Source organism: Panthera onca, chromosome B2 (genome assembly GCF_046562875.1).
Source record: "Panthera onca isolate mPanOnc1 chromosome B2, mPanOnc1 haplotype 2, whole genome shotgun sequence".
NCBI lineage: Eukaryota > Metazoa > Chordata > Mammalia > Carnivora > Felidae > Panthera > Panthera onca.
In genome coordinates this window covers 40,637,608-40,664,306 of record NC_138343.1, presented here as the reverse complement: position 1 = coordinate 40,664,306, position 26,699 = coordinate 40,637,608, and the positions used below count along the sequence as shown (strand labels likewise).

Genomic DNA, 26,699 nt, shown 5'->3' with positions numbered 1-26,699 from the left:
CACAGAGCCCAATGTGGGGCTCCAACTCAGGAACTAGGAGGGAGATCATGACCCGAGCCGGAGTCAGATACTTAACCGATTGAGCCACCCAGGCACCCCCAATTATGAGGATTTTAAAAGATGTAGCAAAAGTTACTTTTCGTGGGTTATATGGTCATACACATAAAAACTCCAAAATAAGCAACAGAGAAATTATTAGTGGTAATAAGAGCATGACATTTTAAATATTTTTTAAGTTCATTTATTTGTTTTGAGAGGGACAGAGAGTGCAAGTGGGGGAGGGGCAGAGAGAGAGAGGGAGAGAGAGAATCCCAAGTAGGCTATATACTGTCAGCACAGAGCCCCACGTGGGGCTCAGTCTCATGAAACTGTGAGATCATGACTGGAACGGAAACCAAGAATTGGGTGCTTAACCGACTGACCCACCCAGGTGCCCCAAGAGCAAAACATTTTTATACATCAGTTATAAGCAGGCAAGATATTATTGATGAAAAAGGAAAAGGTATGTTGTTGCCCTTTATCAGATATGAAGACTTATTTAATTAAAATGTTTGATGAAACATAAGAATAAATAAAACAATTGATGGGACAGAAGAGAGAAGTCAAAAATACATCTGTGCATGTATGGAAACCTAATTTAGGACTGGGCAGTGCAGACTGTTGGGGAAAGGACAGACTATTTCATAAACGGTGTGCTGGGATTATCCACAGGGAAGAAAATTAAATCATATCCCTTCATCATACCACACACACACATCTATTCCAAAAATGTTAAAATCTTATTATTTTTTTTGAGAGAGAGAGAGGGAGAGAGAGTGAGAGAAAGAGCAGAGGAGGGGAATGAGGGAGGGAGAGAGAGAATCTTAAGCAGCCTCCACAGTCAGCATGGAGCTCAACATGGGCTCAATCCCATGACTCTGGGATCATGACTTGAGCTGAAATCAAGAGTTGGACACTTAGGGGTGCCTGAGTGGCTCAGTCGGTTGAGCATCTGACTTTGGCTCAGGTCATGATCTCACGGTTCATGACTTCGAATGCCGTGTCGGGCTCTGGGCTGACACCTCAGAGCCTGGAGCCCGCTTCAGATTCGGTGTCTCCCTCTGTCTGCCTCTCTGCTGCTTGCACTCTGTCTCTTGCATTGTCTCAAAAATAAATAAACATTAAAAAAAAAAAAAGAGTTGGACACTTAACTGAGTCACCCATGTGCCCTGAAAACATTAAAATCTTAAGAAGAGGGAAACGATTAACCTTCTAGAAGGCAATGGAGGATAATAGTATCTTTGTAGGGTGCAAGGAATAATTTCTAAAACAAGCACTAACCACAAAGGAAAAAATTGGAAAATTCTACCATTAAGAACTTATATGAAGGGCGCCTCTGTGGTTCAGTTGGTTAAGTGTCCAATTTTGGCTCAGGTTGTGAACTCGCGGTTTGCGGGTTTGGGCCCCACATCGGGCTCTGCTGTCGATGTGAAGCCTGCTTTGGATCCTGTGTCTCCCTCTCTCTCTGCCCCTCCCCTGCTCGTGCTCTCTCTCTCAAAAATAAACAAACATTAAAAAAAGATGAACGCTTAAAAAAAAGAACTTATATGAAATTTTACTAATAAGAACTTATGATCTTCGAAAGATGACATAAAGAGAGCAAAAAGTCAAGTCGCAATTAGGAGAAAATAATTGTGACAGGTATAAATGCCCAATAAATATTATATAGAAAAATATAAGTAAGTTCCACAAGTCAATCAGAAAAGCACCAACAAGCCCAATTTGCCCATTTTTCATTGGGCTTGTTGGTGTTTTTGTGATTGACTTGTGGAACTTACTTATATTGGCAAATAATTTATGACAAGTTACACAAACTCATTAGTAACCAGGGATATGCAAATGAAGGCCACAATTACAATCAGAGAAACAGAAGTTAAGAAGTCTGACTCAATAGTAAGAGGAGGTGGCTCATATATTCACATCGGGAGAACAAATCAGCCCTGACTGCTTAAGGAAACCACTTTGGCATCACTGTGTTAAGGTGAGGATTCACACCCCCTCCTCTTCAACAGTTCTCTTAGGGTTATACCCCAGAGAAGCTTCGCTCAGCAGGAGACATGTACAAAATGTTCTAAGCAGCTCTGTTCATAAAAGCAACACAAGAAAAAAAAAAAAGCCCCACTAAAAATCACCCATATATCTACCGACAGGAGAATGGTTCATATGTGGTATGATCTATACCACATAGATCATATGTGGTATGATCTAAACAGGCTACACTTATATGCAGCAACATGTATGATTCTTTAAAACAATTTTTTAAATGTTTTATTTATTTTTGAGAGAGAGAGAGAGAGAGAGAGAGAGAGAACTAGTGGGAGAGGAGTAGAGAAAGAAGGAGACACAGAATCTGCACTTGATCTTAGCCAAAAGGCCGAGAAGCGATAGGAGACACAGAATCTGAAGCAGGCTCCAGGCTCTGAGCTGTCAGCACAGAGCCCGACATGGGGCTCGACCTCAGGAACAACGAGATCATGACCTAGGCCAGAGTTGGAGGCTTAACCAACTGAGCCACCCAGGCGCCCCTACCAATGACATTTCTAATGTCTGTTTTTTCTCTTTGTTCCTTCCTAGACAATGGCCCCACTCTAGCTGGAGAGGGGAAATCTCCCCTTTTCCAAACAATGAAGTCATTCTATTTCTGGCCACCAGGGGGCATCCACAGACTAGCCCGGGGCTCCACTCTGTCCCTCCTCACGCTGTACAACTGATCAACTGAGGAGAAAGAGGCCCTTGGCTAATCGGGTTATCCCGGGGAGAACTATTTTTATATTTTTGTTTCTTGTTTCTACATTAATTTTTTTCTTCCTCTCCTTCCCTCTGATTTCTCTTGTCCACATGCGTGCTGTGTGCTGGAAAGGAGTTCCCTGAGATCGTTTCACTGTCACCCACACCCTTTTTCTCTCAGGACAGGCGTCTTCAGATTCTGTGTGTGTGACGCCTGAGTCCGGTCATGCTTCTGGTTGTCTGAACATTCTCTTTTGGGGGAAAAAAAAACCCCAAAAACAAAGCCAAACTCTGGAAACTGCAGTACATTCTTTTCAATGTTTCCGATGGTGAAGTGTTGAAATTCCTTGGAGAGGCAAAGCTTGTTTAGAAGCCAAGTCTTGGTTATTAGAAGAGTGATCACTCCGGATAATGTTGTTTTCAATCCAAAATGTGGTGTGACAATAAAACAATAAGACTAATTTTCCTGTGTGTCTTAGAACCTGGCCTTGGCCACTCCCAAAATAGAGTTCAAACTTGAGTGGAACAATGGAATAGCTGTTTTGTTCTCAGGTGACTGAGCTGGAGGGAAAAAAACGTACGTCTTATAGCTTTGTTCCATATGTCCCCTCTCTGGAGAAATACTCGTTTGATTCTTAGTAATTTGGAGATCTTAAAGAGGAGCATGCGAATAGTGGATGTAGTGGATCCAATTTTCCCCACATAAGGGAAGAAAGGAGGTTCCATGTGGGAGAGCTGAGCCACTTACTACCCTGAGCTGATGGGCAGCATGGTATTAGGTGGGCACAAATTTGAGGACAGACTTGGTTTGTTCTTAAAACTCCTTGTGCTTATGCATAGACTCTTTGAGAAGGGGCAGTGCTGAGTCATCGGGAATGTGTGTTTTAGATTTTAATGGAGATAGATAAATTACGCTCCAAAAAGTCACAGCCTGGGGCGCCTGGGTGGCGCAGTCGGTTAAGCGTCCGACTTCAGCCAGGTCACGATCTCGCGGTCCGTGAGTTCGAGCCCCGCGTCAGGCTCTGGGCTGATGGCTCGGAGCCTGGAGCCTGTTTCCGATTCTGTGTCTCCCTCTCTCTCTGCCCCTCCCCCGTTCATGCTCTGTCTCTCTCTGTCCCAAAAATAAATAAAAAACGTTGAAAAAAAAAATTAAAAAAAAAAAAAACAAAAAGTCACAGCCTAAAACAGCCCCAAAACCACCCGATTAAAAAGTGGGCAAAAGTCCTGGGCCAGAGGCCTCACCAAAGAAGACATATAAACATATGAAAAGATGCTCCGCATCATATGTTATCAGGGAAATGCAAATTAAAGCCACAGTGAGATGCCAAAAATCCAGAATGCTAACACCCAAAATGCTGGCGAGGTCGTGAAGCAACGGGAACTCTCCTCCATTGCTGGTAGGAATGCAAAATGGTACAGCCACTTTGGAGGATAATGTGGCAGTTTCTTACAAAGCTAAACATACTCTCACCATATGACCCAGCAATTGTACTCTTAGATATTTACCCGAATGAGTTTAAAAGTTCTGTCCACAGAAAAACCCACATACAAGGATTTATAGCAGTGTTTTATTTATAATTGCCCCAAATTGGAAGCAACCAAGATGCCCTTAAATAGGTGAATGGATAAACTGTGGTATATCCATATTAGTGGAATATTATTCAGCAATTAATAGAAATGAGCCATCAAGCCACAAAAAAGACATGAAGAGACACCAAGTGCATACTGCTAAGGGAAATAAATCAGTCTGAAAAGGCTATGATTACAATTATATGACATTCTGGAAAAGGTAACACTGTAGAGCCTGGCTGCCCGGAGTTGGGCAGGGAGGAAAGGAGGAAGGAATAGGTGGAACATGAGATTGTTAAGAGCAGTGAAATCTTCCTATCCGATTCTATATGATCTGATAATAGTGGATGTGTGACATTATGCATTTGGCAAAGCTCGCAGAATGTAAAATACAACAAGCAAGACCTAATGTAAACTATGGGCTTTAGTTAATAATAACAATAATACCAATATTTGTTCATTAGTTATAACAAATGTACCACACAGACACAACATGGTAATTCTAGGGAAAACTGGTTGTGGGAAAGGAGTTTATGGGAATTCTCTGTACTTTCTTTTCAATTTTTTTCCAATTAAAAAATTTTAATGTTTGTTTTTGAGAGAGAGAGCGAGAGAGAGAGAGAGCATGCGAGCAGGGGAGGGGCAGAGAGAGAGGGAGACACAGAATCCGAAGCAGGCTCCAGGCTCTGAGCTGTTGGCACAGAGCCTGACGCGGGGCTTGAACTCACAAACCGTGAGACCATGACCTGAGCTGAAGTCGGATGCTTAACTGACCGAACCACCCAGGCGCCCCTCGAAAAAAAATTTTTTTTTGGTTTTGGTAAACCTAAAACTGCCTTAAGAAATAAAATCTAATTTAAAAAAAAAATTACAGACTCATCATTTCTATCTCCATTTCTATTATTTTTGTTTATACTGTTGGGTGACAGAATTTTGATAGATGCTCAATCCAATGGATCAAATTTGGTCTTTTATTATCTTACTTGCACTTCCCTGTGTTCTACTCAGATTGAACATCTTTTCCAGATTGGACTTTTCAAGTTTGCCTGCTATAAATCATCTGTTCCTGTCTTTTACCTGTTTTGCCAGTCAATTTTTGATCTTTTGACTGTGCAATTGTGGGGGTTTTAAAAAAACAAACGCTTACTAATTTTTTATTTTTTTACGTGTTGTAACTGTTTTCTTACAATCTGTCATTTCTTTTTCAACTAGGATGACAATGTCTTTTGTCTCATAGAAAGTTTCAGATTTGAAGGAGTTTGGCCTGGAAACGGGCTTCTGGGGAGACCCGTGATCTGGGCCAGACCTCAGGGAGAGCCCATTCCCCTGGCCAGTCTTGTTTCTGTTCCTGATTCTTCATGTTGAACCCAGAGCTCTCTGCTCCAGGGCGTTCGTGGAGGCTCCTTCTGGCCATGTTCTGAAACTAGCACGGCTTTATCTAATGGGATGAAGCTGGCTAAAGAGATTAGCGTGAGGTCTTGTGGACCCCACTTTTAATCTGCAGCGTTCAGGCTCTCCCTCCTTGGCTGGGAAGGACGCTGCCGCAACACCGCGGAGACTGGCCCCTTCATGAGCGGCGACTCTGAGGCCCCTGTTACCACTACTGAGTTAACGGGGGTCCCGGGCTAAGGGGCTCAACATGGGCAGCTCCTGGAGCAGCTCCCTGAAGCGTGGGCCACCTGCTCCCTTCCCAAGGCCCTGAATCTTCAGCCCCCGGGCTCACTAAGGTCAGGAGTGGTTGCTGTGTCCTGGGAAGCTGCCTAGACTGCACCCAGCAAGTATGGCGCTGCTGAAAGTCAAGTTTGACCAGAAGAAGCGGGTCAAGTTGGCCCAAGGGCTCTGGCTTATGAACTGGCTCTCCGTGTTGGCTGGTATCGTCATCTTCAGCCTAGGGCTGTTCCTTAAGATCGAGCTGCGGAAGAGGAGTGATGTGATGAATAATTCAGAGAGCCATTTTGTGCCCAACTCCTTGATAGGGATGGGGGTGCTGTCCTGCGTCTTCAACTCTCTGGCTGGCAAGATCTGCTATGACGCCCTGGACCCCTCCAAGTATGCCAAGTGGAAGCCCTGGCTGAAGTCGTATCTGGTCGTCTGTGTCCTCTTCAACATTGTCCTCTTCCTGGTGGCCCTCTGCTGCTTCCTAATGCGGGGCTCCCTGGAGAGCACCCTGGCCCACGGGCTCAAGAATGGCATGAAGTACTACCGAGACACAGACACCCCCGGCCGGTGTTTCATGAAGAAGACCATCGACCTGCTACAGATCGAGTTCAAATGCTGCGGCAACAATGGCTTTCGAGATTGGTTTGAGATTCAGTGGATCAGCAATCGTTACCTGGACTTCTCCTCCAAAGAAGTCAAAGAGTGAGTGCTCTCCAGTCCTGGGGTCAGAGCTAGCTGGGGACTCGGAGGCCCATGGGGTGCTCTGTGTGCACGACTTAGTACTGTGTGTGTGAGGCTGGATTCAGCTGGCCCATATGAAATTGCCAATACGCTAACATTCTTGACCTATAAAGATGGCGGTATCATACACTCAACCTAATGTCCAGCTAAGGTGGGAGGAAGGTGTCAAGTTATATAAGTTGCTTGGACAGGAGTCTCCAGGGAGGAAGCCCCAGCCAGGCATGTGTGTCTACTTCATACCGTAGGGATGAGGCACTCATAGATGACATCTACTGAGACGTTATTTGGCTTTTTTGTCTTGTTCACTCGATGTTGATGGGTTCAGTCCCAGAAGCTTAAATTCCCTGGTGAGTTCCCTTGTTTTCCAACCTTCTGACACCAGCATCCACTCTCAAGGTGTTCGTCCTTGGGTGTGGTGGCAAGAGCAGAGGACAGGGCAGTCAGGAAGTCTAGGCTGTAGGTTTGGCTGTATAATTTGGCTGTAAATTAGCTTGTGATCTTGGGTGAGTGGCTTGCCACTCTGGATTCTTGCTTGCCCATTTAAAAAAAATTTTTTTTTTTAGTGTTTATTTACTTTTGAGAGAGAGAGACAGACAGACAAAGCAGGAGAGGGGGAGTGACAGAGAGAGAAGGAGACACGGAATCTGAAGCAGGCTTCAGGCTCTGAGCTCTCAGCACAGAGCCCGATGTGGGGCTTGAACCCACAAACCGCGAGATCATGACCCGAGCTGAAGTTGGACGCCTAACGGACTGAGCCAACCAGGCGCCCCATTCCTTGCCCATCTTTAAAATGAAGGCATTGGAATAATTTTTTAAACTAATTAATTTTTTTAGTAATCTCTATACCCAACCTGGGGCTCAAACTCACGATCAAGAGTCCCGTGCTTCTCCAACTGAGCTGGCCAGGCACCCCTGGAACAGATAATCTTGGAGGTCACCTCCTAGCTCTGTCTAGCGTCTGGCATACAGCAAGTGCTTATTAAATGCCTACTGGTGTTTATTTCTTGAATCATGATAGTGTGAGGCAATAAAGTTTCTGAAGTATTTGTGGTGTGTGTAAAAATAAAATCCTGAAGTGTGATGTAGGGAGGTACTGGTGAGGAACAGAGAAACTCATCCTTTGTGCTAGAGGTAATAGCGGCTCACTCCGGCACACTGTTCTTCCCAAGAGACTCGCCGTTGTGGGTCTCAGGTCATTTTCTAGGGAAAGGGCAGCCGGTCCTGAGACACTGGCTTTTCTTTTACCTCTTCTTTCCATCCCGCTCAACCCCTTCCCTGGCTGAGGCGAGGGGTCCGAATGGCTTTCCTGAGTAAGGCGGGCGAGTCCAAGGGAACTTGCATGCAGGGTGCCGGGCATACTAACAGCAGGGCATGACCGGAGCCCGGACAACACCCACGAAGCCCAGATGGCTAGCTTAGCTGCACCTCACATGGAAGGGAAGTCAGATTGAAGGTCATTGCTTGGGATTCTATTTTTTCCGTGGGTGAGGATTACTGTTACAAATCCCTAGTTAAGGAGAGGCTTATAAATGGCTCTGCCCTTCCGAGGTGACAGGCCTGCAGGGACGGCACAAGGTGGCATGATTTGCACAAGCTGCCCCAGGAGGGATGAGCAGAATTCCTGGGGATGGGGGTGGGAGAGGAGGAGAAGCTGAAGGTACAAACAGCCTTTGTGAGCAAATAAGAAAGAGCTGTCATTTTTTTCCTGTCATGTTCCTTGATTGCCTTCTGCACCGATTTGTCATTGGAGAGACTTACAGAATCTCTCCGTAATCCCCAAATCTCCTTTTGTCCCAGAGCAGAGAAATTCTCCAGGTTGCTCTACTCTCAGTGGTTGGCAGGTCTAAATTTTCAGTCAAACCGTAAGCTTGATCAGAACCACCTCCATGCAGGGTAGCTGGCTGGTTCAATCGAAGCATGAGACTCTTTATCTCAGGGTGTAAGTTTGAGCCCCATGTTGAGTACAGAGATTACTTAAAAATAAAATCTTACAAACTAAAAGCAAAAAAAAAAAAAAACAAAACACCCCCAAAACAAAACCCCCCACCTCCATGCTTCATACCAACTTGTTGGAGTGAAACTATCTTAACTCCAGTGACCTGAACAGTTTCTCTGTTACACAAGAAAATATGGTGACAACATTAAGAGAAACGAAAACAGGAAAAGGAATTCAAGCCAGGTTCTCACCCACAAAAAAGAAAATGGCTTTCATTTTTCCACATTCCTGTTCAGTCACCTGAACACTTACATAATAAATACTGTAACCATGGTATAAATACAACTGAGCACCCCATTTGGTAATCTGATAATATAGTATTTGCATAATGTCCAAAACAATTATGCCCCCCCCCCAGCTTTGTTTAAATATAATTGACAAATAACATTATGTACGGTCAAGGTGCAGAAGGCATTAATTTGATACACTTATATTACCACTCTACCATTAGCTAAGACTTGCATTATGGCACATAATTGCCATTGCTTTCTTGCGGCAAGAACATTCAAGGTCCACTCTCTTAGCGACTTTCAAGTACATAATACAGTATTGTTTTTTTTTTTAATTTTAGTTTTTTAAATTTACATCCAAATTAGTTGGCATCTAGTGCAACAATGATTTCAGGAGTAGATTCCTTAGTGCCCCTTACCCATTTAGCCCATCCCCCCTCCCACAACCCCTCCAGTGACCCTGTTTTTTTCTCCTTATTTATTAATCTCTTCTGTTTTGTCCCCCTCCCTGTTTTTATATTCTTTTTGTTTCCCTTCCCTTATGTTCATCTGTTTTATCTCTTAAAGTCCTCATATGAGTGAAGTCGTATGATTTTTGTCTTTCTCTGACCCACTAATTTCACTTAGCATCATACCCTCCAGTTCCATCCACGTAGTTGTAAACGGCAAGATTTCATTCTTTTTGATTGCCGAGGAATACTCCATTGTATATATATACCAACCACATCTTCTTTGTCCATTCATCCGTTGATGGACATTTGGGCCCTTTCCATACTTTGGCTATTGTCGATAGTGCTGCTATAAACATGGGGTGCATGTGTCCCTTCGAAACAGCACACCTGTATCCCTTGGATAAATGCCTAGTGGTGCAATTGCTGGGTCGTAGGGTAGTTCTATTTTTAGTTTTTTCCATACTGTTTTCCAGAGTGGCTGCACCAGCTTGCATTCCCACATAATACGGTATTGTTAACTATGATCCCCAGGCCGTACATGAGATCCCTACAACTTACTCACCTTAAAACTGGAAGTTTGTAACCTTTGACCAGTCTCTTCCCTTCCCTCTCCCTGCCCTCAGCGACCGCCATGCTAGCCTCTGTTTCTAGATGTTTGGCTTTTCAGATTTTACATGCAAGTGATGTCATCCAGGACTTGTCTAAAATGATCATGTTTAATTGGTGCATCATATTATACTCAGGGAGGACCTTAGGTTGTTCTTCTTTGCTTCTATTAGAATACCAAGCTTCTTTTGAGGCTTTTGCCCCTCTGTCTCTCTCCTACTTCCCTTAGGCTAAGCTTCCGGGAAGAAACTGTACCTTGGTTTTAACTTGCCACAAAGCTGGTCTCAAGACACAATGGTAGACCTGAAATGCCTCACCTACAGTCACACTCCTGTGCTGCTGAGGGTACAGCCTGATAGGGTCACTGTTGCAGGGAGAGGACCACCTCACTGTGTCCCACAAACTCTCACATTAATGACAGTGGGCAACACCTGTAAGCGAGGGCAGGCTCCTCGGTGCTGTGTCTAGAAAGCTTCATGGGGCTGGATTTGCCTGAGGGCCAGCGCTGGCACAACCTTTATCTGTTGGTGGGAAGAAGGAAGGAAGAAATGAATGAGACAACGTGGAGAGGCACTTTTTCCCTCCCTTTCCCTGGACGCTCAAATTGTTTCCTGTTCTTATCTTCACTGCTTTACTTAGGAGGATTATTAAGTTTACCGGACAAAGCTGACTCCCCAAATCCTCCCCTGAACCATATAAAGTGTATTTATTTCTTTTTTTTTTGAGAGGCCAAGCATTGAGAAGTGGTAAGCACTTACCTTTTTCTGGCTTTTCTCAGCAGCACCCTCAGGGCGAGGATCCAGGAGCAGAAGCAAAGAGAAGCAGGGGTGGGGCCTAGCAGGAGGGCAGGTTGAGGGAGTTGGGTCATCTTCCACCAAGATTTTTTTTTTTAATGTTTATTTGTTTTTGAGAGGGAGAGAGAGCATGAGCAGGGGAGGGGCAGAGAAAGAGAGGGAGACAGAATCTGAAGCAGGCTCCAGGCTCTGAGCTGTCAGCACAGAGCCCGATGCGGGGCTTGAACCCACAAATCGCGAGATCATGACCTGAGCTGAAGTTGGTCGCTCAACCAACTGAGCAACCCAGGCGCCCCTTCCACCAAGATTTTTTAAAAGTAATGCTTCAGGGGCGCCTGGGTGGCTCAGTCGGTTAAGCGCCGACTTCAGCTCAGGTCGCGATCTTGCGGTCTGTGAGTTCGAGCCCTGCATCGGGCTCTGGGCTGACAGCTCAGAGCCTGGAAACTGCTTCCGGTTCTGTCTCCCTCTCTCTCTGCCCCTCCCCGTTCATGCTCTATCTCTCTCTGTCTCAAAAATAAATAAACGTTAAAAAAAAAATTAAAAAAAAAATAAAAGGAATGCTTAATCTTTTTCTCTTTTTCCTTTCACCACCAAGTTCAGAGAGGCCAACAAAGAGGCTGGGGTGGGCCTCAGTCTCCTGGTTGACCCTGAGGACTCTGGGAGGCGATCCCAGGAGCAGTGAGCTGGCCAGAGGGTGGGAAGTCTGCAGAAAATGCACCGAGATCCTCCAGTGACACTGGTCCTGCACATGGGCAGTGCCTAGTGCCCATGACTTCTGGTCCTTCCTGCAGGCTGTGGGGGATCTCTTCCCATTTCACACCATGTACACCTCGCTGGACTGGGCTACAGGGAACATTTCCAGTCCAGCTCCTGAGAGCAGGGCTGGGTTCCTGCCCACAGGGCTCCCTAGGACCTCCTTAGGTATGCCCCCCACTACTGGTCCCCCAGGAAACTGAGCACGGAGCTTGTGGTCCCGACAAGCATGGAGGGGTGGCTGGTTTTTGGAGATTTCTCAAGGGAATCTTTAAGAGCAAGGGCTGTTTCCTGAAGGCTCCTGATCTAAACAATATCAATTGAAGGCTTTTTATAAGAATTGACAACCTCCCCACCCCTCACCCCTCCAGTGGTCCCAGGTTCAAAAAGCCCAGTGGCCATCTCCCACCCCCCTATTCTGCCCCTTATCACTATATTGCCAGGTCCCACATTTATTCTGCACAAAACCCCTCTCTGGGGCATCTGTAATTTTTGCAGGTGTTGTCATCTCTATTTGATAGATAAAAGATCTGAGCCTCAGGTTAGATCTCACGGCAGGAAGCGGTTGGGGGGGGGTACACTTTTACAAACCAGCCTTATTGAGATACTCACATTCCTTACAACTCACTCATTTAAAGTGGATGATTCAATGGTTTTTGGCCTCTTCACAGAGCTGTGCCACTAGTCAATGCCACAGTCCACTTTAAAATGTGGCAGGGAAACCCTGTACCTTCCAGCTTTCACTCCCTAGCTTCCACGGCCCTGCTCTATAATCTCCTCTCTGTCTCTATAGACCTCCCTCTCCTGGACATCTCATTTGAATGAAATCACAGAATATTGGTCCTTTTGGGCTTGGCCTTAAAAAAAAATTTTTTTTAATGTTTATTTTTGAAAGAGAGAGAGGCAGAGAGAGAGGGAGAGAGAATCCAAAGCAGACTTCAAACTCAGCCATCAGCACAGATCCTGACATGGGGCTTGAACCCACAAACCGTCAGATCGTGACCTGAGCCGAAGTCAGAAGCTTCACCAACTGAGCCACCCAGGCGGCCCCAGGCTTGGCTTCTTTGACTTGGTATAACGTTTTCCAAGTTCAACCAGGTTGCCACATTTGTTAGAACTTCCTTCCTTTCGATGACAAAGAATCTCCCACTGAATGGAGTGCCAGGTTCTAATTCTGTTCCTCCCACTCTGCTGTGCTGCTTTGCAGCGATGTTAAAGTCACCTTGTACAGTTTCCTTGTTAAATGAATCTATGCCCTAACTGACCGAAACTTCGAATTCTCCAGGCCACTTTGGGGGTGGCGCCTCATTGTCCCCTCTCACCCCTTCTTGTCCTCCATGTTGTCCTCCTCCAGAGGGACACTGGAAGGTGTGGGCAGAGATGCTTGAGAAACTTCTGTGGATCGTGACTAGATTCCAGTGCTTCTGTGCCAGGGTCTCAGAAAATCACGAGGTAGCCGCATAGGAACCAGAGATCCCGCCCAGGCTCCCCACGGCCTTGGGCATGTGAGGCTGGGCTCTGCTCTGCCTTCTGTGTTTACTTTCTCACTGGCTCCGGTGTGGTGCTTCTGGGGGTGGGGAGATGCTCCCTTATAACTGGGGGAGGCCCTCGGAGGGAGGAGCAGAGTCCAGGGATGCTGCCTCCCTCAGCGACTGAATCTTCTTCAGAGCAAGTTATCGAGACACAGATTTGGAGTTCTCAGCCAGCGCTTCTTTTATTTTATTGCATTTCAACTTTTGTCATGGAAACTTTCAAGCATTCACAAAAGCAGAGAGATTATCCTGAATTTCCATGTACACCTTTCCTAGCTTCAACAAATATGCACATTTTTGCTTTCTTGTTTCATCTATATCCCCCTTCCAAAGACACATTATCCCCTCTGAGTATCTTTTTTTTTTTTTATTATTACTGATTTATTTTTTTAAATGTTTACTTTATTTTTTTAATGTTTATTTATTTTTGAGAGACAGAGAGAGAGAGAGAGCAGAGGAGGGGCAGAGTGAGGGAGACACAGAATCCGAAGCAGGCTCCAGGCTCCAAGCTGTCAGCACAGAGCCTGACGTGGGACTCGAACTCATGAACCACGAGATCATGACCTGAGCTGAAGTCAGATGCTTAACCGACTGAGCAACCCAGGTGCCCCTTAAATGTTTATTTTTGAGAGAGAGAGGGAGAGAGACAGAGAGAGAGAGAGAGAGAGAGATGGAGCATGAACAGAGGAGGAGCAGAGAGACAGAGACACAGAATCCCAAGCAGGCTCCAGGCTCTGAGCTGTCAGCACAGAGCCCGATACGGGGCTCAAACTCACGAACCGTGAGATCATGACTTGAGTCGAAGTCAGACGCCCAACCGATTGAGCCCTCCAGGCGCCCCTACCCTCTGAGTATCTTAAAGCAAATCCCGACCTTCATTTCCTTTCACCTATAAATACTTTAGGAGGCATTTCTAACAGGTACAGAGGATTTGCTTGTTTTTTGCTTTTTTGTTTTTGTTTGATATAAGCACAATAGTAATCATGCCCAACAAAACCAGCAGCAATCTCATCTAATATCTGGTCTGTTCAATTTTCTCTTATTGTTTCAAAGTATCTTTTACAGTTGATTTGTTCAAATCAGGATCCAAACCAAGTCCACACTTTGCATTTGGTTCTCTGGTCTCTTTCATCTCTTTTTCTCTGTAACGGTTACTGTCCAGCCATGTGAGTACTGGAGGAACTGGGCCACTTGTTCTGAAGAGTTCATTCCTCACATTCTGGATTGAGCAGTTGCAGCCAAGTGGTGTCATCTAACTTGTTCTTCAGTCCCCTGTGTTTCCCCCACAAGCCAATAGTCAGGGCTGAGGTGTGCTTGGATTCAGGTTTGGTTTTGGCAAGAACACTTCCTAGGGTGCCCTGTGTATATCTTACTGCATCACATGAGGAGGGACATGAAGTCTTCAGCTAGTTTATGACAATTCCTTTCAAGGTCCCCATTGCTTTCTGGATAAGCAGAGCTTTAGTGTCTCGGGGTAAAAGGCCTTGGCACCAGAAACCGTCAGCCAGGAGGGCTTGGCCTCGAGCCCTCAGCCTGAGGGAAAAGCTGGCACCAAGCCCTCTCATTCTCATCCCACCCAGGGAACCTACAGGCTACAGGCTCCTTTCACTCTTCCTGACAATTTATAGACATCTCAAGAAGACTAGACCTTGGCTAGGAGCTCCCTGAGGGCTGGACTGTGTCTCCCCTCAGCTTGAGGCTCTCCAGGGGCAAGGCTGTGTCTCCCCTCAGACTGGGGCTCCCTGAGGCAGGGGTGTGTCTTCTCCTCAGCCTGGGGCTCCCTGAGGAGAAGACCCAGGTTAGCATGGGGGAGGCAGGCCTGGCTTCATGGAGGTTGTGGCTTCCCCGGACCCCCAGCCTGAGATCTGTTGGAGTCCCGCAATTCTAGAAATAGCCCTCCCTCTCCCGTAGAAGAATCACCTTGTTTACTCAGTGCTTGTCCTGGTTCTAACTACAGATTAAGGCCCCACTCACCCTCTTAAGACAAAGCTCCTTAGGTGGTGAGCTGGCTATTTATATCAGAGTATTTCCCAGGCTACAAATCTTGCTCTGCTCAGGGCTCACCAGGGCTTGTAAGGGTCTTGATTAAGGTAGGACCTGTTTTGGATATAAAGTACTGTAGGTATTGAGGGAGGACACAAACAGGAGACACAACTCTGCCCTCAGGGAGCCCCAGTCTGAGGCAGGAGACAACCCTGTCCTCAGGGAGCCTCAGTCTGAGGCAAGACAAGCCCTGACCTGAGGAATCCCCAGTCTGCGAGGGGGAGGTTGGGGGGGTGGGGGGGAGACACGGCTCTGCCTTAAGGAGACTAGCAAGGTGGCTTCCCCATTTGGGGCAGTGAGTGAGGTGAGGTGGGAAGATAAGTGGTCTCCAGAAGGCCAGTCTGCAGAGTGAGGGTAGCTCAGAGCCTCTCCTGGCCTCAGCCCACACAACTGCAGGCCTGGCCTTCACTTCAGATACACATGTACTATGTATGGGGCAAGTCTGTAGGCTTTACCCCAGCTTAGGGACACCTGAGAGTGCATAAGGAGAGAGAATGGTGGACAGGAAAGGGCTTCTGGGACAGGGAACAAGGGAGGGAATCACGCTTTCTCACAAAGTTTAAATAGAAAAGCCAACACATAGGAGAGAGACCTGTGAGGCTCTGAAAAAACTCTGAGAGGAGGAGTGGGCAACTGCTGTGGGCTGGTCTTCCACTTCCTGTTTGGCTTTGGGTGAGGCTCCGCCCTGCCCTGCTCAGGGCACCACTTCTGCCTCCATAGAACAATATGGTGGATTGCAAGGTCCTGCCCAGGTGGCTCTGCGTGGGGCCTTCTCTGAGGGCCTGTGTCAAGCACATTCCTCACACTGCCTCATTTAAAGCTCCCCACGGCTGCCGAGAGGGGGCTGTAGTTATCCCCACCTCACACAGGTCCAGAGGATGAAGTCCCACAGATCAGAAATGTAGATTTGCGACTCAAAGGCTGGCTCCTCCCACTATACCCACTCCTCTCATGGGGACATTGGGAATGGCCCAGGTGGGATGTTGTGGTGCTGGGAGCAGGCCCAAGGGACAGCCTGCAGGTCAGGCAGAGGGACGAAGAGCATCTGAGCTCGGAGACTCCAGCCTCAAAGAGGCCTGCCGGGGCTGGTCATCGGTGGGAGACTACTGTCTGCTGAGGTGTCCAGGGACTACTGGCCCCTCAAGAGGGGGGCAGGAGACCCAAACTGACAGCCCTTCTGCTTCAGTCCTCCCACCTGGGACCACCTCGGGCCCCGCCGCCAGGTGCCGAGTTACGGGCTGCAGGGGGAGAGCAGAGTGGTTTCTGCTCCCACCGTGCTCTTGGTGCACTCAGTTGGGCTCAAGTAAGTACTTCAGTAGCAACCACTTCAGCCAGTGACAAATGTCTGATACGGCCTCAGGCCAGGGGTGAGCTCTGCCCTCACAGACATGGTTGCTATCCTCACAGAAGGCTCTCAGAGCCTCTTCCTCACAGTTGGCAGAGACCCTGCCACCCGATCACAAGTGACTATTGCCCAGTGGTGTTGAATGGTCTGTTCCATTGCCACAGCTGTTGCCTGAGGGCACACGGAGCACATGTGAAGGCTCTCGTTCCTCCACCCTGCCCAGCCTCAGCCATGAGTTCACATTCGCTGTGCACTTATTATGTGCCAGCCACGTTTCTAAGACCTTTTACACACATCCCTTCATATGATCCTCATGTCAACTCCATTTTACAGATGAGGGAGCTGAGGCCCAGAGAGGGTAAGGACCTTGTCCAGAGGGATGAGCTGGGAGTAAGTTCAGGTGTCCTGTGCACCCAGGATCACCCATTCTCTCGGCTGGGGTGCTGTCTAGGAAGTAGAGGTCAGGGACTGCAGACCATTGGAAATATGGTCACCAGAACCCAGGTGAGGACTTTTCTGGAACCAAGGAGGCCACATTGTACAGAACCTTCCTAAAGTCCTAATCATACTGATCAACAGTTCACAGAAAAGGAACCACAAATGGCTCTTCGACATATCAGAAGATACTCAACTTCATTCATAATGAGAGAAATGGCAATTGAGACAACCCTGAGATACTATTTTTCATCTCTCAGGTTGGCAAAGATCAAAAATCGAACCCGTGTGGGTACAGCATGAAGGGTACGTTCTCTTGTGCATGTCTGTTGGGGGTATGATTCTACAAACACCAGGGAGAAATATGGCAGGGATCTAGGGCAGTCACAGATGGATCCACACTTTGATGCAGGGATGTCCCCTCTAGGAATTTACCTTCTAGATATAGCCACAATATGCACAATGTTTAAATTAACAGGAGATTGGGAAAGCCCTAAACATCTATCAGTAGGGAACTGACTAGTGCCCCAGGACCATCTGTGCAACGGCAATACCGTGTACCTCATTAAAAACCTGGAGAATACTCTCTATTGATAGATATAAAAAATCTCTAAGATACTGCTAAGGGAAAAAAGAAAGGTTCAAGACAGGATGTTATCATTTGGGTAAAAAACAAGAAGAAAAAAAACATTTGCAGAATCTGTGTTTGCTTATCAGGTATGAAGTCTTTTTAGAAGGACAGACAGTTGGCTACAGTTTGGGGGGATCTGGAGGCCAAGGGACAAGAATGAGTTGGAGATTAAACATGGACATTTCGAAGCTAAACACTGCAATTATCATTTCAATGAATGTTGAAAACAGTTTCTATTATTTATGTTTATTATTGAGGTATAGTTTACATGCAACATTAGTTTCCGGATACAACATAATGATTTGCTATTTGCATATATTGCAAAATGAGCCCCACCATGCATCTAGTTAACATCTATCACTATACCAGGTTACAGAATTTTTTTTTCTTGTGATAAGAAACTTTTAAGATTTATTCTCTTAGCAACTTTCAATACAGCATTATTAACTATAGTCACGATGCTGTGTATTACATCCCCAGGACTTTTGGCCACTTTCACCCATTCTGCCCATCTCCCACACCTGTCCTGGCAACCACAACTTTCTTTGGTTTGTTTTTAGATTCCACATGTAAGTGAGATCATATGGTATTTGTCTTTATTATTTCACTTAGCATAATGTACTCAAGATCCACCCACATTTTTGCAAATGGCAAGATTTCTTTTTATAGAGATGAATAATATTCCAGTGTGTGTGTGTGTGTGTGTGTGTGTGTGTGCACTTGCGTGTGCGAATGTGTGTGTATGTACCAAAGTTTCTTTATCCATTCACCTATCAATGGACACTTAAGTAGTTACCATGTCTTGACTTTTGTAAATAATGCTGCAATGAACACAGGGATGCATGTATCTTTTTGATTTAATGTTTTCTTTTTTTCTTCTTCAAGATTTTATTTTTAAGTAATTTCTATACCCAATGTGGGGCTCAAACTCACAACCCCGAGATCAAGTGTTGCATGCTTCACTGACTGAGCCAGCCAGTGCCCCTGAGGTTAATGTTTTCATTTTTTTCAGATAGATACCCAGAATTGGAATTATAGTTTCTATTTTAAATAATTACATTTCTATTCTTATACTTTCTACTCTCATGTTTGTAAAAGTCTGTGCAACTTAAAAAAACCTTGTGATTCAAGATAACATGCATACACTCAGGTGCACAAATCTTAAGTGTGCAGCTTGATGAATTCTGGTGCATAAAGACACCTGGGTAACCTCACTCAGGTCAGGTAGGACACACTCAGATGCCTGATGAGGATGGGGAGAACTTTCAGAGTAAAGATGTCTGCCCCTTTTGAATTCTGAACCCACATGAATGTATGGTGCACCCTAACCAAATATATACTTACAAATGGAAGTGCAAAAGTAATACGGGCTGCAGCCTTCAGGTGAGTAAGGAGATCCCACCTGGCTAGGGGCAGAGTTCACTGTGGACAGCAAGCAAGTTGAGGGCAAGGACTGTAACTGTTTCCAGTCTCATTCCCTGTCCCTGCACAGGCCCTGGGCTACAGCAGGCCTTCTGGAAATATATACTGAACAGAACCCATCTGGCCAGAGGGAGCCTTGGTCCCTAGTGACTTTTTAGAGGTAAGGTTGCAGAGGGGCTGGGGGGCAAAGGCTGTTGGCCACGAACGCTAGGCAGTCCTGTTCCAGTCACCACCTGTCCTACCAGGCTGACATGGTTCCAAGAAATTGCTGCATGCAGAGGCCTGGCAGTACAAAACGTGGTTGGATGCATTTCTGTATTCCTTATTTACTCGCTTCTTGGTTTATCATCTGTCTCAATCCTCAAGAACACAAACTCTAGGAAGTAGGGACATTGGTTCTCTAGTGTCATTTCTCCACCTTCAGCTTCTAGAACAGTGGCTGGCACATAGTAGGTGCCTTTATTATTTCACGAATGAATGGATGGATGGATGGATGAATGAATATTACAGCTTTTCAGAGCTGTGGGATGGGAGGAACTGGCCCCTGGTGAGAAGTCTGAGAAGCCCCTAATCTTTCTCCTCCAGTCGCATCAAGAGCAATGTGGATGGGCGATACCTGGTGGATGGTGTTCCCTTCAGCTGCTGCAACCCCAACTCGCCACGGCCCTGCATTCAGTACCAGCTCACCAACAATTCGGCTCACTACAGCTACAACCACCAGACAGAGGAGCTCAACCTGTGGGTGCGTGGCTGCAGGGCCGCCCTGCTAAGCTACTACGGCAGCCTCATGAACTCCATGGGTGCCGTCACACTCCTCGTCTGGCTCTTTGAGGTAGGCTCTGGGCCAGCTGGGGGCGAGGGGAGTGGGGGTCACCTGCCCCTTTTGGATTTAATGGGGGGGGCCCAGCCTGGAGCGCTTGCCTCTCTCCTCAGAAGCAGCCCTCAGCCTTGCTGTGGGTGAGGCAGGCAGGCCTAAGTTTAAACCCCAGCACCTCTACTATTTTTTGTTTCTTTCCTGTCACTCAAAAAATAATTGATAGAGGTGAAATTCACAGAACAGAAAATGAACTATTTTAAAGTGAGCAATGTAATGGCATTTAGTACATTCACAATGTTGTACAACTACTACAACATCCGCTACCACCTCTATCTAGTTGTAAAACATTTCCATCACTCCCAAAGAGAAGCTCCTATCCATTAAGCAGCGTACTTCCCATCTCCCGCCCCCCTGCCTCCCACCCCTCCAGCCCCTGGAAACCATTAATCTGTGTTCCAGCTTTGTGGATTTATCCATCCTGGACAAAATTTTATATAAATGCCATGAAAATATGTGACCTTTTCTGTCTGCCTTCTTTCACTTTGCATGTTTTAGAGGTTCATCATGTGCCTTTGTTTTTTCAGTCTGGGGTCTTGGAAAGTTACTTAACATCTCTTTATATGGGACCGACAGCACTTAGCTTTGGGATTCCTGGGGGGGAACAGGGGGTGATATGTATTATGTCCAGGAAATGGGAGCTATTTGGATTTGTGCTTCTCTCAAGATTCTGGTAGCAATTTACCTGTTATTCGAACTATTTGTGGATTTATCTGATTTCACCTATAAGGCTTAATTCCTCTCTGTACAGAACTTGGGATGTAGCAAGATGTCATTCATTCATTTATCTGAGTTATTTCTTAAACACCTGAGTGCTGGGCGCTGTCCCGGGTGCTGAATGAGAGCAAGTGTTTGTGAGTGGTAAACCAAGGTGGTACAGAGGGTGACTCAGGGGCTCTGGCTTTCAGCTGGCAGCAGAAAATCCACTCCAAAATCCAGAAGTCCAAAACCAGAAATATCAGTGGGGAAAGTTTGCCCATTAGAGGAGATTCACTGAAAGTTTCCTTTAAGTAAGTCGCTCCCTTAGTGCTATGGAATTTAACATGTAGCTGTGCCCTGGGCTGAGATGACTACTACTAACTCACCACATCACACTGCAGGTACTGTATTGTCTGGGGGTAGGCTGGCTGGGGAAGGGAGGGTTTCTTTTCATGTCAAGGCAAATGAATGACGTTTTACTGGTTGTTGACTACTTGAGGCACAGTCTTGGGAATGACTGGGTAGAGCGAGGTGAGAAGCTTACTGCTGGAAGGTCAGAAGCTCATGTACCCTGAAAACCCATGAAAAGACTGAAAGGCTAACAGTGGGAAAACAGGGTTCCACTGGCTGCCTCTCAGTTTCCTCGCCTTTCCAGGAAGCTAGTGACTGTATGAGATGAGGACCAGCTCACCGGGAACAGGGAGTAAATGCTCTTGACTTTTAGCTGAGGCCTTCAGTTAGCAGAGCTCTGTGATGGGCATGAGGATGGCTAAAGTAAGATAGGGCTCTGGCTTGAGCCTTGCTCTCCTGGGCCTCACAATCCAGTTAGGAGGTGACATCTAACTCATGAACCAAAGGGAGGACCATGACCAAGTGCAAAATTCATAATGCAGCAGTGGGCCTACTTCAGGAAAGGAGGAGGGAATCAGAGTAGGAGTATGTACACCAGGAGGACGTCCTGGAGGAGGTGAGTTTTTTCACCATAAACATTATAGTAAACTTTCAACGGACAATGACAATAACGAAAACCTAAAACATCAATCACTAATGTCATCCACCACTGCAATTATAAAGTGCTCCCATAGCATTCATTTAGTAGATGTTTACTGAAGCCCTACCACCACCGGGTGCTGTTCTATGGGCTGGGAGACTGAGTGAACAAGATGCATCGGGGGTGGACGGTCTCCATGAGCAGGCCTCGCCAGCTCAGAGTTTGTTATACCACGAAAGGAGAAATGTAAGAGAGTAAAGCGGGAATCTATGTAGAAACAAAGGGTAACACGATACATTGGAAAGATGCAAACAGTACTTACCATACTAATAACCAATTACAGCTGACACATCTATTCATCCTTACTGGGCACCACGTACAATGCTCTACACATCCTGACATGTCACAGCATGCACAAGAGGCAGGAGACACTCCATCTGAAAATTTGCAAACCACATGAGTAAACTGAGGTTTCTTACTCACATGGCTGGCTAAATATCAGGACTGGGGTTTGAACCCAGGCATTTTGGCACCACAGCCTGCTACAGCGACTGCTAGTGAACAAACGCAAACAAATCACCCACTCATCCCCACACTAATCAAAATAGCAGAAGTAGAAGGAAACCACATATGATAATATTGCTTGCCGAAAAGGAGGTGACTTTTTAATTCTGTCTAGCAAATAGTTTACCCAACACCTCATATGTGCCAAACAATGTGCTAGGAACGGGATGGGCGTGCAAGGAGGAGAAACCTAGGACTAATCCCCCCAGAACGGGTGAGACTGGAGAGAAAGAGGAGGCAGAATGGGTAGCAGGGTCACTCACTGAGGGCTGAAGCTGAATTGAAGGGGGAGCGTGGAGAGGAACAACATTTAAGGCAAACAACAAGAGGTAAAGGCTGGTGAGAAGAAAGTGTGGATGGGACCCAAAGAAGCCCAGGGTGGCCAGAAAGGCAGGAGAATAGGGCTGGAGATGAGGCTGGAGAAAAGACAGCTATTTTGAGCACCAGGCCAGGCTGGTGGGCAGGCCCTCACCAACCCAGACTCAGCAGAGCCTGTCACACTCGAAGGGCCCCCGGGGTGAAGAGGCTGGTGGCTTCCAGGGTTTCCTAACAACCTCAGTCCCCACCTACTTCTCCCAGACCTCCTCTAAGTCTCTTCTCCCCACCAGGTGTCCATCACAATTGGCCTACGCTACCTGCACACAGCACTGGAAAGTGTGTCGAACCCCGAAGACCTTGAGTGCGAGAGTGAGGGCTGGCTTCTGGAAAAGAGCGTGTCGGAGACTTGGAAGGCCTTTCTGGAGAGCTTGAAAAAGCTGGGCAAGAGTAACCAGGTGGAAGCCGAGGGTGCAGACGCAGGCCAGGCCCCAGAGGCTGGCTGATGGCCCTGGGCCCCCTCCCCTCCTGAACACTGAGAAGTAGCGGACTCCAAGAAAGCGGATACCCCACTTATCCAATCTGAATCTCCCAAGGAGGGCAGCCATCTTACTACAGAGACTCTTTCTGATGGTGGGATTTAAAGTTTAGGGTCCCTAAAACCATTTGGCAAACATTTATTGAATGACTTAAAATATTAGTGAATGAGCCCCGGCTCAGGCCCACTACTTCCCGATATGCCCTCATGGTGGACTCAGGGCGCCTCTCAGTGGATCACTCTTCATAGCACATGAATTCAGTTCCACCCTGAGGCTACTACTGGCTGCACTGAGGGCAACTCCCCTTTTTAAGAGTTTGCCATTACAGGCTCCAAGTTGTTTCATTCTACATCCAAAGTGTCACTTGGTGCATAAGCACAGGAGTCTGAAAAATGTACTGGCCATGTCGTCATTCTTCTGTTTTTAAATGCCAAGACTGACAGGACAGCCATTTTGCTTGTGTAATTGTGCAGGGCGGGGGATAGTTACACTTTTCTAAGAGTAATGGGCTCTCCAAAGCACTGAGGGCCCACGAGAGGAATTCTTCAATCATGGGGCAAGAGAACTTAAAGACAGGGGATTATTTTCCTCACCAAAAACATAGTTAAAGGCTACTCTTGTGTCACATCCCCATGCCCTCGCTTAGCCTGGAGTGAGCTATGGGCTGAGGAAGTCAGGTTGTTGGCTGTTCCGACAACATCAAGCCCCTGAAGTGCCAGGTGACCTCCTTTGGCTTGTCTGTGGAAGCACTGGACTAGGTGGCTGCTCTTCACTGGAAGAGGAGTAACAATGAGACAAGAGTCTACCCTCTGGACACTGGGCCTCTCCTCTTAGACCCACACAGGTGGCCACAACAGCCCACACGGGTGACACTAATGGTCTACAGTGGAGGGCAAAGCATCCTCTGGAAGCTTCTTCCTGTTTCCTTCCCCAGATACCTATCCTGCAAAGCAGTATTTCTGGAATGCCTCTGTATTAAAGATTCTTTGAAACTCAGTCCATCTTCCTGAGCTAGTGACTCCAAGAGAAATTTTACCTTCTTTCAGGGAAGAGAGAAAAGGGAAGCTTTTAGGGGAAGGAGAGAACGGCTTCATTGTTGTGCTGAGTGTTCAGTGGGGAGACAATGAGACTTTGGGTGCTGCCTGGGGCATGTTCTGGGGCTCTCATTCTCCCAGGCATTAAAACATTTGGACACTCTTGCTCTTGGGGCACCTGGGTGGCTCAGTCAGTTAAGCATCTGACTTTGGTCATGATCTCACGGGTTCGTGAGTTCAAGCCTCGTGTTGGGCTCTGTGCTGACAGCTCAGAGCCTGAAGCCTGCTTCAGATTCTATGTCTCCCTCTCTCTCTGCCCCTCCCCCGTTCAGGCTCTGTCTGTGTCTCAAAAATATATAAATACTAAAAAAAACAACAACAACAAAAAAACCCCCCAAAAAACCAAACCAGAACAAAACAAACATTTGGACACTCTCAGACTTTGGCCCCAGGTTTAATTTAATTAGACTTTGGAGTCTCCTTGAGACCAAAGAATGGTCCACATTGAAAATGCTGAGGTAGTCAGCCACCTCTGACAAGGGTCCTGGAACTCTCTCCCCTCGGGAGTGCTGAGAATCATCGAGAAAGTGCTGCTCTAGGCTCATGTGTAACTGTGCTGTTAACAGCTGTACGATAGACATTAAAAATTATATTGTGTGAAAATCACTTGTGTTAAACACTGTCTTAGCCTATTCGACTGTATGTTATCACATGATTCCCAATTCTAGCCAGTATTTGTTAACAAAACCCAACTGAACCTGACCCTAAAGGGAAGCATGGTTACCAGTCAGGGCATCACCTCTCCCTCTCACCATCTCATCTGCAAGAACACTGATTATAAGGCTATCCCAAATATTCTCCACATTGACCAGTTCAGACCAGAGCTGAATTTATTTAATATTTTCATGTGTGGAATCTTAGTTTAGTGATTTAAGCGAAAATTCCAAACCATTTTTCCCTGCTCTGGTCAAAACGTATTTTCCCAAACAAGGAAACACAAGTCTCTGTGGGGCCAGGTTATAGGGCAGATGTAAGCAACCTTAGAATCTGAGAGCTGCTGGGAGGACCAAGGGTGAACTGACCCTATGATAAATATCCCCAGTTGGTTTAAGCAGACGTAGGGCGAGCTGCACTTCACAGGGCTTCTCAGGTAGCGGCCAACAAGACTCTGACCTGGGTCTTCCTTGTGTCTAACCTCAGGCTTTCCTGGGACCAGTATAAATTCATTTCTCCCAGGGGACTCAACCAGGTTTTCAAGTCTGGCAGCCTTTCCTTGGGGCAGGGTGAGAGGTAAGACAGCACATTAGGCCTTTTCCACTTTTAAAACACTTTCTCCAAAGTGAAGAAGTAGGTACTAGCTGCTTATTTTGAACATTTAGGAAGACAAGTGTGCTGGAATCTGTGGCTTCAGTTCAAGAACCCATAGCTTCTTGCAACAAGCCCAGGACCAAACCACCAGCAAATAAACCCCAAGTAACCTCAATATAGGTTAATAAGATTAGGTGCTTGCTCGGCACGCTCCCCTTTCCCTCCTTGTCCGGGCACCTGTAATGCTAGGCCAGCAGGTTTGCAGCTTAGCCAGGAGCAGGGCCGAGTGGGGGAGGGAAGGGAGACCAAGACAACTCGGGTCTCTGACTTGCTACTAGAGGAGAACACGGCTCCCGATGACAGGGTGGCCAGCCAGCAGCACCGTGTGTTAGGGACAGGAATGTGGGGGCGAATGGTATGGAAGACCAGGGGGAGAGGGATGCCTTCCTGGTCCTCAGTGGACAGGAGATTTGCTTGAAGGAGGGGGAAACATTAGTCTTTTAACTTCTGATGGTGTTTTGTCCTTCCAAACAGAGGATGAATATAAACAGCAAAGTTAGAGAATGTTGTGCAAAGACGGAATACAGCAGGTTAAGACAGAAGGAGAAAATTCCTAGCTATTTACCCAAGGGGAATGGAAATGTAGTTTCACACAAAAACCTGCACAATAACGTTTTCATTTTTTTCATAATCACCAAAAACCGCCCAAATGTCCTTCACACCTGATAACTGCATAAACATCTGCACAGTGGAACACCGCTCAGCAACCATAAGGAACACGGATGACTCTCCAATGCATTAGTCTTCTTAGAAATGCCAGGCTCAAAAGGCTACATGTGATACATATTTATAGGACATTCTGGAAGAGGCAAAACAAAGGGACAGGAAGATTAGTGGTTGTCTGGGGGTCAGGACCGGGGAAGAAGGTGACCACAAAAGGGGCTTGAGGGAACGTCCTGGGCAGACAAAACTGTTCTGTTTGATAGCAGTAGTTGTATGCCTTTGTTAAAATACATAAAACTGTCCATTAAAAAGGATGAATTTTACTATTTGTAAAATACCTTAATACACTTGACTTAAAAGAAACAAGAATAAGGACAGAGCAAGGAGTGTGTCAGAGGGCTTACTGACCCTTGGAACTGCTGACATTTGGACCAGGGAAGAGAGTAAGCTGGGAGCAGCATTAAAAGCTAGAAGACAGGGAGAACACATGGAAACCTTGCTTTCTTAGTTTGTGCCTTCTGTTTTAAGAGGATTTTGAAAAGCACAGCAGAGTTCTTGTAGGCAATGACTCTCCTGCAAATTAAGGACATAGCTTCCTTCCTCCACGTGTCTCTCATAAGCAGAGAATGTCTGGGGAGTGTGTGAGAACAAGGACCTGAAGATTACCAGGGAAGAAAG

The 26,699-nt window shown here is 46.5% G+C and overlaps 1 protein-coding gene across 1 annotated transcript; it reads left to right on the top strand.

Annotated features, from left to right (window-relative positions):
* The first annotated feature begins 6,115 nt into the window (after window positions 1–6,115).
* On the top strand, window positions 6,116–22,923 carry PRPH2 (peripherin 2). Its single transcript, XM_078446894.1, has 3 exons — window positions 6,116–6,696; window positions 19,560–19,806; window positions 22,711–22,923. The coding sequence occupies exons 1-3, from the start codon at window positions 6,116–6,118 to the stop codon at window positions 22,921–22,923; spliced, it is 1,041 nt and encodes a 346-aa protein (XP_078303020.1).
* Window positions 22,924–26,699: the final 3,776 nt, after the last annotated feature.

What these genes read in the sequence shown, in the direction of transcription:
- PRPH2 (XM_078446894.1), top strand. Translation starts at nt 6,116, where the DNA reads ATGGCGCTGCTGAAAGTCAAGTTTGACCAGAAGAAGCGGGTCAAGTTG. An exon ending in TCCTCCAAAGAAGTCAAAGA is followed by an intron (nt 6,697 to 19,559) that starts GTGAGTGCTCTC and finishes TTTCTCCTCCAG; the next exon opens with TCGCATCAAGAGCAATGTGG. An exon ending in TCCTCGTCTGGCTCTTTGAG is followed by an intron (nt 19,807 to 22,710) that starts GTAGGCTCTGGG and finishes TCTCCCCACCAG; the next exon opens with GTGTCCATCACAATTGGCCT.